The sequence below is a fragment of the Salmo trutta genome, chromosome 3, assembly GCF_901001165.1.
Source record: "Salmo trutta chromosome 3, fSalTru1.1, whole genome shotgun sequence".
Classification (NCBI taxonomy): domain Eukaryota; kingdom Metazoa; phylum Chordata; class Actinopteri; order Salmoniformes; family Salmonidae; genus Salmo; species Salmo trutta.
In genome coordinates, this window is record NC_042959.1 from 70,891,962 (window position 1) to 70,909,655 (window position 17,694).

Consider the following 17,694-nt stretch of genomic DNA (forward strand, 5'->3'; position numbering starts at 1 on the left):
AGGGGGACACCAAAAGTAGTGCTGTAACACATAGCCTACATTGTAATATGGTAAATGTATATTGAGGAACCAAAGAAATAAGGTGTTTGCCGTACTCCTAACTACCGGTACCCAAAACTACACAACTAATCACAACAACAATACCATTGCCTTTAACAAATCTTAGTTCAGTCACCAGTTTAAGTTGAGAGTGGGGGTATCCATGGCATTTTCCAATTATGTTCCTATTTTACAAGTCCAAAAAATTGAGAACCTTTCATAATGTTGCCAAACAAAGACTCAACAAACTTACCTGAGACTCCCTGTCTCTGCCAGTCTGTCCCTGCATATCTGTCCCCAACTCTGCTGTCTGTGTGCCATCTGTTGCCTGCTCTGCCTAATGACATCATTGTGAAACATTTCCATTAGAATTTCATTTCTTTCTTATGAACATTTTATCAACTAGTCTTTGAGATATTAGGCTACTAGGGTTCTTACTATGCGTTTTGGTGTATTGAAAAATACTCTGATGTCCGTCTTTTATTTTTCTGCCATTTTTCTACCTGGCTGGCTGGCTGGCTGGCTACACACACAGTGTGTAGGTTATTTACAGTAGAAGATGGGCTTCTATCATCTTCAATCATTCTATTTGGGCTTCGATCTAAAAGGTAGCTAGAAAATGTGAAACGGATTAAAATGACAAGAGTTGACAGCTGTATGAGTTAACCATTTACACAACATATGCTGCAACCTTTTGTAATTTTAATAGTTTGTTTCATATTGGCTGGCTTCCAACAATAGCTGAATTTGCAAAGCTAGCGAGCACCAATTCAGTTTCAGTGGTGTTTGCTATAATCTTTGCTACCCAGGTTAAATAAAGGTGAAATATATAAATAAATAAAAGTTCACTTGCGACAATTTAGCTTTTGCAACGAGACCATTAAATATATTTAAGACAATGGTAGAAGAGAGTGTAGTTCTGTTCAATTTGGATTTCAGTTTATCGCTAACCTTATCACAGGGACTTTGAAGCACTAACTTACATCATCTGCATGCTGATTCCATCTTTGATGACACCACATAAATGGAATAGGTACTAGCTAGCTTAATAGTTAATATTTGTGCGCTAGCTCTGCATATTCAGCTAGTGTGTGTGCGCGATTGACTGGATTAACCTCACGTCAGTTACGTAGCAAGCTAAGGAACTGGCAGTGGATCAAACCATTGTGAGGCAAAGGGTGGGGGGGTTGCAATCTTTTGACTCTTAAAAACACCCTATTAAGTGTCTATAATCAGCACAATTGCTTTCATTGCGTATTATTAATATTATTTAAATTCCATAGTTATGTTTCAGTGATATATTGGGGGGGGACAAATCATATTTTTCCCAGGATGGGGGGGTCGTGTCCCCCCCGGGATTTCCGCCCCTGTCTGTCACTGACAATGTACACTCAGTGTACAAACATCCGATTCAATCAGTGTAGATGAAGGGGGGACACAGGTTATAGAAGGATTCTTAAGCCTTGAGAAAATTGAGTCATGGATTGAGTATGTGTGCCATTCAGAGTGTGAATGGGCAAAACAAAATATTTGAACAGGGTATGGTAGTAGGTGCCGGGGGGGGGGGGCTGCAACTAAATATTAAGGTGTTCTTAATGTTTTGTCCACTTTGTGTAAAGTCTTGTTGTTAACAATACACACTAAAACAGGGAATCTCAACCAGGGGTACCAGGACCCCTATGGGTAATGACCTATCCACAGGGACTCTCAACCAGGGGTACCAGGACCCCTATGGGTAATGACCTATCCACAGGGGGTTCTTAAGAAGATTCATGAGACCATAGGCCTACTGCCTAAATGCACACAACGGGGTACTTCAGGGGTACTCTGGGAAGAGCAACATGTAGTTGGTGGTAGTGTAACCAAGGTACTCTGGGCAGAGCAACATGTAGTTGGTGGTAGTGTAACCAAGGTACTCTGGGCAGAGCAACATGTAGTTGGTGGTAGTGTAACCAAGGTACTCTGGGCAGAGCAACATGTAGTTGGTGGTAGTGTAACCAAGGTACTCTGGGCAGAGCAACATGTAGTTGGTGGTAGTGTAACCAAGGTACTCTGGGCAGAGCAACATGTAGTTGGTGGTAGAGTAACCAAGGTACTCCGGGCAGAGCTAAATGTCGCTGGTGGTAGAGTAACCAAGGTGCTCCGGGCAGAGCTAAATGTCGCTGGTGGTAGAGTAACCAAGGTACTCCGGGCAGAGCTAAATGTCGCTGGTGGTAGAGCAACCGAAAACGTTTGAGAACCACAGCACTAAAACATCTCACCTTTCCACTAGGTGGCGGTAAAGATTCATTATTACAGTGAGTTCTGCTCTGTAGTATGTTAGTGGCACAGGTCATTTAGGTTCCTGGGGCTTCAATAATCTCCTGGTTAGCTCCTTATTTGTAGTCCGTTATTAATGATATTACTTTATGTATTTCAGACATAAGATAGTTTTGGTTTCATGTATCAGCGGGTATATATACACTGAGAGTACAACAAGTTAGGAACACCTGCTCTTTCCATGACATACACTGACCAGCTGAATCCAGCTGAAAGCTATGATCCCGTATTGATGTGACTTGTTAAATCCACTTCAATCAGAGACAGGTTCAAGAAGGATTTTTAAGCCTTGAGACAATTGAGACATGGCTTGTGTAGGCTAATTTTGACATGGATTGTGTAGGCCTATTTTGGTGTGGATTGTGTAGGCTAATTGAGACATGGATTGTGTAGGCTAATTGAGACATGGCTTGTGTAGACTAATTGAGACATGGCTTGTGTAGACTAATTGAGACATGGCTTGTGTAGACTAATTGAGACATGGCTTGTGTAGACTAATTGAGACATGGATTGTGTTGACTAATTGAGACGGATTGTGTAGACTAATTGAGACATGGATTGTGTATATGTGCCATTCAGAAGGTGATTTAAGTGCCTTTGAATGGAGTATGGTAATAGGTGCCAGGCTCACCAGTTTGAGTGTGTCAAGAGCTGCAACGCTGCTGGGTTTTTCATGCTCAACAGTTTCCTGTGTATCAAGAATGGTCCACTACCCAAAGGACATCCAGCCAACTTGAAACAACTGTGGGAAGCATTGGAGTCAACATGGACCAGCAACCGTGTGGAACGATTTTGACACCTTGTAGAGTCCATGCCCCAACAAATTGAGGCTGTTCTGAGAAGGGGGGGTGCATCTCAATATGAGGAAGGTGTTCCTAATGTTTTGTACACTCAGTGTATACCATATACAGTATATCATATCATGGTAGGTAGACCAACATTAGTCCCAGAGAAAGACATACACCTTATTTCCAGCATGGGTCCTCATAGACGTAGAGTAGTCCTGACTGTGTATGATTCACATGGTGGCCTCCCGAGTGGCGCAGCGGTCTAAGGCACTGCATCAAATCAAATGTTATTTGTCACAAACACATGTTTAGCAGATGTTATTGCAGGTGTAGCAAAATGCTTGTGTTCCTAGTTCCAACAGTGCTGTAATATCTAAAAATCCACAACACACACAATCTAAAAGTAAAATAATGGAATTAAGGAATATATAAATATTAGGATGGGCAATGTCGGAGTGGCACAGACTAAAATACAGAAAAGAATATAGTATATAAATATGAGATGAGTAAAGCAAAAATATGTAAACATTATTAGAGTGACTAGTGCTACAGGCGTCACTACAGATCCGGGTTCGACCAGGAGACCCATGAAGCGGCGCACAACTGGCCTAGTGTCGTCCAGGTTAGAGAAGGGTTTTGTCCTTGTCCCATCGCGCTCTAGCGACTCCTGTGGGGGAACAGGCACATGAATGCTGACACGGTCGCCAGTTGTACGGTGTTTCCTCCGACACATTGGTGCGGCTGGCTTCCGGGTTAAGTGAGCAGTGCGGCTTGGCAGGGTCATGTTTCAGAGGTCCAAGAGACTGTCGACCTTCGCCTCTCCCGAGTCCGTACGGGAGTTGCAGCGATGGGACAGGACTGTAACTGCCAATTGGATATCCCAAAATTGGGGAGAAAACGGGGTAAGCAATGCAATTATTCACATGGTCCAACTAACACAGAGGAGAAACAGTGGTACCTCTTAAGAATGTTTGAGATACTCATTGTTGCCCCTCCCATTTAAAACACACTCACACACCTGAAATAGTTCATTTATGGCAGAGCAAGACAGATCCACAATCAAACTCAACACATATAAAGAGCAGACAGATCCACAATCAAACTCAACACATGTAAAGAGCAAGACAGATCCACAATCAAACTCAACACATGAGATGTTTAACAATCACTAATAGAAAGAAATGTTCAGTAAATGTCAGCATGACAGTCAAAGTTAGTATGAAGTCAATGTCAGTATGACAGTCAAGATTATTATGGGGTCAATGTCAGTATGACAGTCAAGGTTATTATGCGGTCAATGTCAGCATGACAGTCAATGTTATTATGAAGTCAATGTTAGTATGACAGTCAAGGTTATTATGAAGTCAATGTCAGTATGACAGTCAAGGTTATTATGAAGTCAATGTCAGTATGACAGTCAAGGTTATTATGGGGTCAATGTCAGTATGACAGTCAATGTCAGTATGACAGTCAATGTCAGTTTGACAGTCAAGGTTATTATGGAGTCAATGTCAGTATGACAGTCAAGGTTATTATGAAGTCAATGTCAGCATGACAGTCAAGGTTATTATGGGGTCAATGTCAGTATGACAGTCAAGGTTATTATGAAGTCAATGTCAGTATGACAGTCAAGGTTATTATGGGGTCAATGTCAGTATGACAGTCAATGTTATTATGGAGTCAATGTCAGTATGACAGTCAATATTATTATGGAGTCAATGTCAGTATGACAGTCAAGGTTATTATGGGGTCAATGTCAGTATGACAGTCAAGGTTATTATGAAGTCAATGTCAGCATGACAGTCAAAGTTATTATGAAGTCAATGTCAGTATGACAGTCAAGGTTATTATGGGGTCAATGTCAGTATGACAGTCAATGTCAGTTTGACAGTCAATGTCAGTATGACAGTCAAGGTTATTATGAAGTCAATGTCAGCATGACAGTCAAGGTTATTATGGGGTCAATGTCAGTATGACAGTCAAGGTTATTATGAAGTCAATGTCAGTATGACAGTCAAGGTTATTATGAAGTCAATGTCAGTATGACAGTCAAGGTTATTATGCGGTCAATGTCAGTATGACAGTCAATGTCAGTATGACAGTCAAGGTTATTATGGGCTCAATGCCAGTATGACAGTCAATATTATTATGAAGTCAATGTCAGTATGACAGTCAAGGTTATTATGGGGTCAATGTCAGTATGACAGTCAATGTTATTATGGAGTCAATGTCAGTATGACAGTCAATGTCAGTATGACAGTCAAGGTTATTATGAAGTCAATGTCAGTATGACAGTCAAGGTTATTATGAAGTCAATGTCAGTGTGACAGTCAAGATTATTATGGGGTCAATGTCAGTATGACAGTCAAGGTTATTATGCGGTCAATGTCAGCATGACAGTCAATGTTATTATGAAGTCAATGTCAGTATGACAGTCAAGGTTATTATGAAGTCAATGTCAGCATGACAGTCAATGTTATTATGAAGTCAATGTCAGTATGACAGTCAAGATTATTATGAAGTCAATGTCAGCATGACAGTCAATGTTATTATGAAGTCAATGTCAGTATGACAGTCAAGGTTATTATGCGGTCAATGTCAGTATGACAGTCAATGTCAGTTTGACAGTCAAGGTTATTATGGGGTCAATGTCAATATGACAGTCAAGGTTATTATGGGTCAATGTCAGTATGACAGTCAATGTTATTATGGAGTCAATGTCAGTATGACAGTCAAGGTTATTATGCGGTCAATGTCAGTATGACAGTCAATGTTATTATGGGGTCAATGTCAGCATGACAGTCAAGGTTATTATGAAGTCAATGTCAGTATGACAGTCAAGGTTATTATGCGGTCAATGTCAGTATGACAGTCAAGGTTATTATGAAGTCAATGTCAGTATGACAGTCAAGGTTATTATGAAGTCAATGTCAGCATGACAGTCAAGGTTATTATGAAGTCAATGTCAGTATGACAGTCAAGGTTATTATGAAGTCAATGTCAGCATGACAGTCAAGGTTATTATGGGCTCAATGTCAGTATGACAGTCAATGTTATTATGGGGTCAATGTCAGTATGACAGTCAAGGTTATTATGGGGTCAATGTCAGTATGACAGTCAAGGTTATTATGGAGTCAGTTGAAAATGAGAACTTGTTCTCAACTGTCCTACCTGGTTAAATAAAGGTGAAACAAAAAATCTAAAAATAATAATGTCAGTAAGACAGTCAATGTTAGGTATTTGGAATATGACCTTATGGCCGTCTTTACATTAACAAAATGTGTGAAGTAAAATGGGCCTCTGTTTGTCATCAGCAACTTTTCTGTTAAAAAGGATAAATTTTCGATTTGTCTACTAAACACAACAAAAATGTCTATTAGATGAATTCTTGCAGGGGCATGTGGTGTCATAGAGCAGAGGAATGGCCTGGTCCTCTGGCAGCTAGCACCAGGGGAAGCCCCGGAGACAGAGTACAGCTGCTTGTTTTTATCCCTGCTCTCCCTCCAACTGCTCTGCCTGTTGTTATGGAAACGGCCTGTATGTGAGTGAAGGGGAATTTTCTGTCTGTTTCCCTGAGCGGAGGCAGTGTTTTTGCTACAGAGTTATGACCTCACCGTACATTTATCTGCAAGACTCCTTCTTATGGACATCCAAGAACAGGACGGGGTGTGGACTCTGAATACTTCATCGGTTCTGGACATAAAATGACAAACAGCCAACCATCCTCACTACAGCCACATCTTCATATGGGATGCATGAGAGTTGGCAGCCCTGGGATGGTGTAAGACTGATCACGTTCTTCTTCGTTAGTTTACAATAACTCCTCTACACAGGAAGGATGTGTTTTTTATGAAGAACATGTGAAACCAAAGAAAAAGCCTTTACCCACCCTGGATATGTGTATGTTATGTTTATCTGATCCTGCCACATTGCTAGGCAACAGTGACTTTAATCACTATTCCATACATCTGCTGTGTAAGGGGAGGTGGACTCTGAGTCAGCAAAAGCTAACGTCAGGTCAGATATTTATTGTGCATTGTGTAAAAGATTTATCACATGCAACCGGTTCCAGTTTTCAAATATAACTGTCTCTAGTCTTTGACTCCTGACTCCTGCCTGCTGTGCTCCAGGCCTACTCCTGCCAGTACCATTCTCCTGGCCTGTCTCTAGTCTTTGACTCCTGACTCCTGCCTACTGTGCTCCAGGCCTACTCCTGCCAGTACCTGTCAGGGTGTGCGCTACTGGTGGAGAAGTCAGGTGCAGGAGACTTTGGCGGAAGTCGTGACAGTACCATTCTCCTGGCCTGTCTCTTCTCCTGTCCTCCCTGCATTACTACATTAGAGTCAAGGAGTGAGCATTGACATGGCATGGGCACAACTTTCCATATACCCCACTGCTCTCACTATAGAGATACATGTTTAATAGGATCTCTGGGGCTCTGACACTCTGGGTGGTGTTCCACAGTCCTGACATACTGTAAGAGGACACTAACCTTGGACCATTTCTCCTGAGGTTTGTTGATACAGAAACAGCCTGTGTGTGAGTGTGAAGGGGCTCTGACACTCTGGGTGGTGTTCCACAGTCCTGACATACTGTAAGAGGACACTAACCTTGGACCATTTCTCCTGAGGTTTGTTGATACAGAAACAGCCTGTGTGTGAGTGTGAAGGGGCTCTGACACTCTGGGTGGTGTTCCACAGTCCTGACATACTGTAAGAGGACACTAACCTTGGACCATTTCTCCTGAGGTTTGTTGATACAGAAACAGCCTGTGTGTGAGTGTGAAGGGGCTCTGACACTCTGGGTGGTGTTCCACAGTCCTGACATACTGTAAGAGGACACTAACCTTGGACCATTTCTCCTGAGGTTTGTTGATACAGAAACAGCCTGTGTGTGAGTGTGAAGGGGAAGTATTTCTCTGAGCTGCGGTCCACAACCAGACATGTTTGTTTTTGCTGCTTTTACTATCATGAGGCACACGCCCCCACTAGCTGCTGCAATATCATGCCTCCAGAGAGCGGGAAAAGTTTATGGAGCTTCAAACTTTAGTAGCCTACTTTACAACTGGAGGCCCGCTATACTTTCACTTGGGTTAGTCACATCATACATCACACACACTTACACCAAAGAAACTTGACTAGAGTCAGGGTTGCCAGGTTTAACTAAAATGTCTAGCACAATGACCACTCAAAACCCACCCAAAAGGCCTGAAAACTAGCCCACATTTTTTTGGTTCACAGCAATTGGAGTTGTCACATGTATACAATAAACCATTTTTCCATAATGTTATCGAGCCAATTAAGAAGAAATATCGCCGTAACTTGTAACGACATTAGAAGCAAAATTTGATTTCCATCAAAATAAGAATTATTGCAAACTGTGACATGACGTGATAAACTAATTTGAATATGTAGCAAGGGAAAATAACATTTGACCTTTTTAAACTCGCCAGATCCTTTTCCATCAATGGATATCGATATAACTTGTTTGACTGCTATGATTAAGCAATAACGCATGAGGGAGGTATGGTATATGGCCAATATACCACGGCTAAGGGCTGTTCTTATGCATGACACAACGCAGAGTGCCTGGATACAGCCATTTGCTGTGGCATTTTGGCCGTATACCACAACCCCCCAGGGGTTCCTTATTGCTATTATAAACTGGTTACCAATGTAAAAAAAAATGTTTTGTCATACCCATGGTGTATGGTCTAATATACCAGGGCTTTCAGCCAATCAGCACTCAGGGCTTGAACCCAGTTTATAATTGTAAATAAATCCCTTTTGCGCATGTGCATAACTATAGATAAATCCGACAGGATAGTTTGAGTGATGAAAGTTGAACAGAGGATCTTGAAATCTCTGAACAAGAAACACTTGGACAAGCTCAAAAAAACGAATGTTAGGCTATTTTATGGCAATTGTGCCATTATTATGTGCCATGTGTTAAGACTACAAACAGTTATAAATGGCTCATTTCAATAGGCATAGGCCACAGCCTAAGATCTGAGTTTAAGATTGTAATTCAACTTTGCCATGGTTTTCTTAGATGCAGGTAGCCTATAAACACAAATGCTTCGTTTGTAAATTATGACTTAGTGTTGGAGTTTGCCCCCGGAAATCTGTAAATAAAAAAACACGAAAATGTTGCCATCTGGTTTGTTTAATATAGGGAATTTGAAATTATTTATACTTTTACTTTCAATACTTAAGTATCAAAAGTAAATGTAATTGCTAAAATATACTTAAGTATTGAAAGTAAATGTAATTGCTAAAATATTTAAACCAAATACTTTTAGACTTTTCCTCAAGTAGTATTTTACTTGGTAACTTTCACTTTTATTTGAGCAATTTTCTATTAAGGTAACTTAACTTTTACTCAAGTATGACAATTGGGTACTTTTTCCACCACTGTATATATATATATATATATATATATAACTTTAATTTTTCTTTCTTTTTAAGAGAAATGCCATGGCGTTCGTGGTGCAACATAGATCTCGCCATCTGCGACCAATACATTTTTACCTGCGACATTGTTTTCAAAGTAGATCAATGTTCGTGAAAAGGAAGAACATGGCAACTCTACTATGAGATGTATTTCAGTCATGCCGCAGACCATATTAAGAAATCGCATGATATCATTCATGTCACCCCACCGTGAAAAATCGACCACAACACCGCCTACCAGAGGGTTGTTAGGCTCGATTCTTCACGGCTGACTCCACATACCTAAACTATATCGCCGTCTCGGTTAGTTAAAATGATTATTCCGACAACTTCTGGTTCTGACATGTTGTGGAAACTGAACAGCGCGTACAGTAAGTGGACATTTTACAGCATGGCGATACATTTTTGCAAGCAACTTTTACACTTGTTACAAAGTGACGACCGTCACTATAATTGTGTGTGTTCTTTCTCAGCTGTTTCAACATCTGTAGGTTATTGGGTGTGTGCGCATTGTAAACTGCTTAACGTTACATGTATATTACACACTTATTGAATTGTATCAGATTTTATCAACGTATTTGTATAAACGTGATGATATGGGTTTTAAAGGGTATGCTAGGACCACCGCACATTTTTTTACATGTGTTTTTAGGACTACCGTTATTTCATAAATTGGGAGGAACGTGCCTTTTTTGTAACTGACCATTCATTACATTTTAAAACAAAGCTACCAAATAGATAACGCATCCATACTAGACTCGATCGCCTAGCCACTGAATGGGGCGAAATAGACTCCTCCACGTAGACTGATCTGTGCCTTACAGTAGCAGGTACCATGCTAGTACCAAGCAAGCAAATCCAAGTCTATTTAAACTCAATCCCCATCAGCCGGTCCAAACAAGCATGATCCTGTTTAAAAGCCAAGGTGCACCTTCTTATGTGTGGAGAGTGGAGACAGTTACAGTATATAGGCGTAGTGGAGCATATGAGAGGAACTCAGACACAATTCAAGCATATTGATGGTATGTTTGATCACTTTCCCGATCTCCTCCCAACACAATAACACTCCAATTCCACAAACAATTTAGTCTGCTGTTAAGTTTTTTTACATGCTGCATCTCTCCAACAATGCACAGACACATTGTGCCTGTGTGTGTGTGTGGTGAGATTTCCAGGTTTGATTTAGCTTTCGCAATAGCCTAACTGATGCAACTGACTAAATTAAATGTTGTGATTGATGGAGTGAAGTTGTAACTTGAGTTCTCTCTCTTTCACACAGTCCTAGTGGGGTGTCTGCCGCCTGTTGTTGGCACTCACAACATTAACTGTAAGGTGATCCAACATCCTAACCATAAAACGACCTATGACCTCCATGAACTACCTTAATCTCCGCCTTCGGCCAATTGCGAGGCCCAAAGGTTGGATGAAAACGTGAGTGACAGCAGAAGCTACTTACAATATGACGACTCATTAAGGAGTTACATCTGTTGGTACAAATTGAAATAAAAGTCATTGTAACCCTGGTTCTAAAGAGCTTCAGCCTTCTGCTCCAGCCCAGCACACACATCGCCCATCTGGTTCAACTAATCATGGTCTTGATGAGTAATGCAGTGTGTTAGTGCTGAGCTTGAACAAAAGCCTGCACACCCAGTAGTTATTTAGTACCAGGAGTTGGGAAACACTGAACTACAGTACTTTATGTTAAACCTCTGACTGATGTTGTCTATTTTACTTTATTTACATGACTGTTCTTGCCAATGACAAAGAGATGGACGAAAACCGTACTTTGGCTCAGACCAGTCACTCCATCACTATCTTAGGCTGCCTGGACAGACTGACCTACTCAGTGGACTGCACACAGCGTGTGGTATGTTGCTGTTACTGATATGGTTACTCTAGTGTGTCTGTTGGATCTGATGAAGCACGGACATGGTTTAAGATACACCAATAAGATCATGTATGTGTCTGTCTATGTTGTAGTGTGTGTCTACACCCCAGTTTTTAACATGTTACCTACTTCATCAGGAAGGACAGGGAAGGAAGGGATATGTCATGTGAGTGTTGGTATAAATCCTGACATGTTCAATCAGGACATCTACTAGAATGTTCTCTTTCTCTCTATGTCCCTCTTTTCAACCTGTTTTTTCTCTCTTACAGGCACCATTTTGCGAGGTGCATTGCCTCAGTGAGTAAATACACACACACACACACACACACACACACACACACACACACACACACACACACACACACACACACACACACACACACACACACACACACACACACACACACACACACACACACAAACAAAGAACAATGCTGCTAGAGGTTGTTGTATGAATGGGTGACAGGATGTGACAGGGGAAGTTTGTCACTGTTGACAGACAGTATTAGCAGCAGTACTTTTATTGTGGTTTGACAAATGACTGATTCATTACTTTTTATTTTGTATTCTCCTGCTAACTGCAGTAATGGACCTTACAAACCTGCCACCAATCTCCACGGTAATGACCATGTCCCCATCAATCAAGGTTAGAGTAATACAGTTTCACCTTTTCAATCTGACACGGCTTGTTTTACTGTAGCCAATCTGATTGCTTGTTTTGAACTCAGTTCAAAGAAAAGACCCAGCTCTTTCACTCTATTGGACTGTCCTGGGGAAACAGGAAGATATAACAGTTGACGTTACTCATCAACAACTTGGTGTGTTGTCACTTTACCACTCTCCCTTTTCTCCCTGTGTTTACACCCTGGTTCACTTTAATATGGCTCAACTGTTTATTATCTCACATTAGCTTATCATTAGGTGTGTTTATCTACTCTATCGGATCATATTTAACCTCAGAGACTCAGCTAGGCTCAGAAGGATTGTTACCGCTGAGATAACCACAGATTATCAGCTCTCTGAGTTGACTCCATTCAATACATCTTTATCTTGCAATTAAACACTTGAATAACACTCCACTGCTGCACTGCCTATGGAGTGGGGCAATGACAGAGCAGATGCACTCGGGCTAAACAACCCAGATTGAGTGTTAGTCAGATCTCTGGCACTCAGGCTAAACATCCCAGATTGAGTGTTAGTCAGATATCTGGCACTCAGACTAAACAACCCAGATTGAGTGTTAGTCAGATATCTGGCACTCAGGCTAAACAACACAGATTGAGTGTTAGTCAGATCTCTGGCACTCAGGCTAAACAACCCAGATTGAGTGTTAGTCAGATATCTGGCACTCAGGCTAAACAACCCAGATTGAGTGTTAGTCAGATATCTGGCACTCAGGCTAAACAACACAGATTGAGTGTTAGTCAGATATCTGGCACTCAGGCTAAACAACACAGATTGAGTGTTAGTCAGATATCTGGCTCTGATCTGTAGCTGGATTGAGACATGGGGAGGTTTCTGTGTTCTCAGTCTCTCTCTCTCCTCTCGCATACAGACACAAGTAACCACACCAGTGGCTGGATTGTGATGGGTGTGGCTGGAGGAGTCATCCCCGTGATACTGCTGACTGTGAAGGCAGCATGTGTATTAAAGAAGAGGTATGGATGGATGGATATACGGATTGGATGAATATACGGATTGGATGAGTGGATGAATGGATATATGGATTGGATGGATGGATGAATGGATATATGGATTGGATGAATGGATGAATGGATATATGGATTGGATGGATGGATGAATGGATATATGGATTGGATGGATGGATGAATGGATATATGGATTGGATGAATGGATGAATGGATATATGGATTAGAAGAATGGATGAATGGATATATGGATTGGATTAATGGATGAATGGATATATGGATGAATGGATATATGGATTGGATGAGTGGATGAATAGATATATGGATTGGATGAATGGATGAATGGATATATGGATTGGATGGATGGATGAATGGATATATGGATTGGATGAGTGGATGAATAGATATATGGATTGGATGAATGGATGAATGGATATATGGATTGGATGGATGGATGAATGGATATATGGATTGGATGAGTGGATGAATAGATATATGGATTGGATGAATGGATGAATGGATATATGGATATATGGATTGGATGAATGGATGAATGGATATATGGATTGGATGGATGGATGAATGGATATATGGATTGGATGAATGGATGAATGGATATATGGATTGGATGGATATATGGATTGGATGAGTGGATGAATAGATATATGGATTTGACGAATGGATGAATGGATATATGGATTGGATGGATGGATGGATGAATGGATATATGGATGGATAGATGTATGGATAAAATAATAGGACTGTTTATGTATAGAGTGAATGTGTGAATGTATTGCTAAATATGTTTGTTCTATGCTGCTGTTTTTATAGATGTGTCTACAAGACATGGAACAAGATCCCGACCCAACAATGTTCTTCAGTGTGATGCTAGCTGGCTGGCTGGATGTTTGGGTTGGTGGATTGGTGGTTGGTTTAATGAATGCAACTGTTTTAGTGTTTTTAAGGTGTTTTTCTGTTTTATCCATCATGTATGGGTTAAATGAATACTGTCTCAAGGATATGATCAGGGTTAGACTGCTCCCTAACCACTAATATATACTGTAACAGTCTTCGTCGTCTGAGGAGGAAGAATCATCGGACCAAAACGCAGCGTGGTAAGTGTTCATGCTTTCTTTAATAAACAGAACACTAAACAAAAAACAACAAAGAGAATAACTGAAACAGTTCCGTAAGGTGTAAAACACTAAACAGAAATTAACTACCCACAAAAACCCTGTGGGAAAAGGCTACCTAAGTATGGCTCCCAATCAGAGACAACGATAGACAGCTGTCCCTGATTGAGAACCATACCCGGCCAAAACAAAGAAATACACAAAACATAGAAAAAGGAACGTAGAATGCCCACCCTAGTCACACCCTGGCCTAACCAAAATAGAGAACAAAACCCTCTCTATGGCCAGGGCGTGACATATACACTATATATGATGATGAAGGGTTAGACTTCAGACTGTTCCCTCTACCCCCTAATATATACACTATATATGATCAGGGTTAGACTGCTCCCTCTACCCCCTAATATATACACTATATATGATCAGAGTTAGACTGCTCCCTCTACCCCCTAATATATACACTATATATGATCAGGGTTAGACTGCTCCCTCTACCCCCTAATATATACACTATATATGATCAGAGTTAGACTGCTCCCTCTACCCCCTAATATATACACTATATATGATCAGGGTTAGACTGCTCCCTCTACCCCCTAATATATACACTATATATGGATACTACATTGAAAGATGACTGTTCTGTTCACCATATATTGTTTTATTGATCAGAATATACTATTTATGTAGCTATTTATATGTACTATATCTTTAATAATATTATAAATACTGTACTCATAGTTATACATTATATAATGTGTCAATGTATAACATATACATATATCTCAGTATGGGATATTAATACTACGTACAATAATTGTGCCAAATGAAGGCAATGCAATTTACACCCAGGTTGGGGTCACTTCCTTTTCAATTGTAAAATCAGGAAGTAAACTGAAATTACAATTCCAAATTTTCCTCAAATTGGAATTTCAGTTTACTTCCTGAATTGACTGAATTGAAATGCAATTGACCCCAACCCTGATTTAACCATATGTGTTAAGAGTAAGTCTAGATTAAGACATTCTTGAGATTTAAACCGTTGTGTATTTGAGGGAGACCTTAGAAATGTTATTTTATTTCTGTGATCATTCAATGTCCTTACATGCTAAATATAGACTGACATTTTTGCTTGTAGTATATCTTCATAATGTTGCTGACATGAAAAAGTAAATTGTGTATCCAGTTACTTAATTAATATGTTCCATAGCCTGTCAGGTTTTCACTGTCTTCAACCACTTATTGTTTCAGTCAGTTCCATTTTATTTAAGTGTGTTGTGACAATCAATGTTAACTGTGTGGAAATTAAAAGCTGGGTGAGTTAAATACATTTATGAGAGACCTTGGGCTCTATTCAACCTGTATCGCTGAAGTGTTAGATGGTGCAATATACATTTTAAAAGTAATTTCTGGTTGAACCGACATATGCTATGTTTACCGTGAATGCTGTCTCCGCTAATGCCTTTAAATTTCAATCACGCTGTAACGCTGAACTTCTGCGATACGGATTGAATAGATCCCCTTATGTCAGTCTTAACACACCTTTCTAATCATCATCCCAATAGTTATTTGAGCTGCCCTACCGCCAAACCTGTTAGGGAAGTCCCCTGATTTTGACTGCTGTGAGCGAGGGGGAGGGCAGGAGTGAGTGACAAGAAGGCTCTCTCTCTCTCTCGCTCTCTCTCTCCTTTCCTCTCTCTCTCTCTCTCTCTCTCTCTCTCGCTCTCTCTCTCCTTTCCTCTCTCTCCTCTCTCTCTCTCCTCTCTCTCTCTCTCTCCTTTCCTCTCTCTCTCTCTCTCTCTCTCTCTCTCTCTCTCTCTCTCTCTTTATCCTTTCATCTCTCTCTCTCTCTTCTCTCCTTTCCTCTCTCTCTCTCTCTCCCTTTCCTCTCTCTCTCTCTCTCTCTCTCTCTCTCTCTCTCTCTCTCTCTCTCTTTATCCTTTCATCTCTCTCTCTCTCTCTCTCTCTCTCTTTATCCTTTCCTCTCTCTCTCTCTCTCTCTCTCTCTCTTTCTCCTTTCCCTCTCTCTCTCTCTCTCTCCTTTCCTCTCTCTCTCTCTCCTTTCCTCTCTCTCTCTCTCCTTTCCTCTCTCTCTCTCTCTTTCCTCTCTCTCTCTCTTCCTCTCTCTCTCTCTCTCTCTCTCTCTCTCTCTCTCTCTCTCTCTCTCTCTCTTTCCTCTCTCTCTCTCTCTTTCCTCTCTCTCTCTCCTTTCTTCTCTCTCTCTCTCTCTCCTTTCCTCTCTCTCTCTCTCTCTCTCTCTCCTTTCCTCTCTCTCTCTCTCTCTCTCTCCTTTCCTATCTCTCTCTCTCTCTCTCTCTCTCTCTCCTTTCCCCTCTCTCTCTCTTTCTCCTTTTCTCTCTCTCTCTCTCTCTCTCACTCTCTCTCTTTCTCCTTTTCTCTCTCTCTCTCTCTCTCTCTCTCTCTCTCCTTTTCTCTCTCTCTCTCTCTTTCTCCTTTTCTCTCTCTCTCTCTTTCTCCTTTTCTCTCTCTCTCCCTCTCTCTCTCTCTCTCTCCTTTCCTCTCTCTCTCTCTCTCTCTCTCTCTCTCTCCTTTCCTCTCTCTCTCTCCTTTCCTCTCTCTCTCTCTCTCTCTCGCTCTCCTTTCCCCTCCCTCTCTGTCTCTTTCTCTCATCTCTCTCCTCCCCTCCCCTCTATCTCTCCTCCCCTCTATCTCTCCACCTTTCTCTCCCCTTTCTCTCTGTCTGAACTCACCATGACAGGTCAGAACATTCAGTTCATAACTCATCATGTTATCCATCTTTATATCTGTCTTTACTTTGCCCTACTGCTGTTCAATAGCTAGATTTTAAAACCATTTATGCTGTGTTGATTTAAGTTCTTGATTGTTAATTTGTGGTTGCTGTTTCTCCCTTGATAGTTTCCCCCTCGATCGTTTTCACTTGTAATATACTTCACGAATGTAAGCAGAAGAGTGTGTGGTAATTCTACTCGCTAAGGATTTGACAATTATTGTATCCATGCCAAACGATACGCTGCCAAGAACATGGGCCAGGGGAATGCTGACAGAGCAAAAGATAAAACAGCACTTTATCAACGCTTTATATATAATATATATATATAAAAACTAGGATTGGTCTGTTTTATAATTCCATGACAACGTCTGCATTGTTTGTGCTATTCTTTGGCTGCTTTGTGACATGAGTACCAACACCCAGTGTAGACTCCTTATATGGCTTAACATACTCCACGAAGGACAGGGGGTGTTACCATCACCTCATGTGATCTCCCTCTGACAGCAGGGTGGGACCGTATACATTTTCTCAGATTTCCTGTCACTAAATGTTTCTGACACAACACCAGATTTCAGGGCACAGACTGGATATGGCCAGTATATGTGATTGTTTATCTTTGCTATTTAATTAGCCTATCAGAATTGTTCTGACTAATCTGCAAAGTTTTTTCTCTT

The 17,694-nt window shown here is 40.9% G+C and overlaps 1 protein-coding gene across 6 annotated transcripts in view; it reads left to right on the forward strand.

Moving 5' to 3' along the window:
• Positions 1–9,635: 9,635 nt before the first annotated feature.
• LOC115186729 (uncharacterized) overlaps positions 9,636–17,694 on the forward strand; it is a 79,569-nt gene continuing 71,510 nt past the window's right edge. The window contains exons 1-8 of one of the 6 annotated variants that reach the window (XR_003875876.1): positions 9,639–9,969; positions 10,878–11,029; positions 11,365–11,652; positions 11,756–11,783; positions 12,071–12,132; positions 13,042–13,144; positions 13,967–14,062; positions 14,204–14,250. Coding sequence is in view for 2 of the 6 variants with exons in the window: in XM_029746255.1 (XP_029602115.1) it covers positions 13,127–13,144; positions 13,967–14,047; positions 14,204–14,250 (146 nt within the window). In the remaining 4 variants the exon portion in view is untranslated. Of the gene's footprint in view, positions 9,970–10,877; positions 11,030–11,364; positions 11,653–11,755; positions 11,784–12,070; positions 12,133–13,041; positions 13,145–13,966; positions 14,251–16,951; positions 16,988–17,694 lie in introns of those variants that run through there. The other 5 variants (XR_003875871.1, XM_029746255.1, XR_003875882.1 and 2 more) reach the window with 5 other exon arrangements.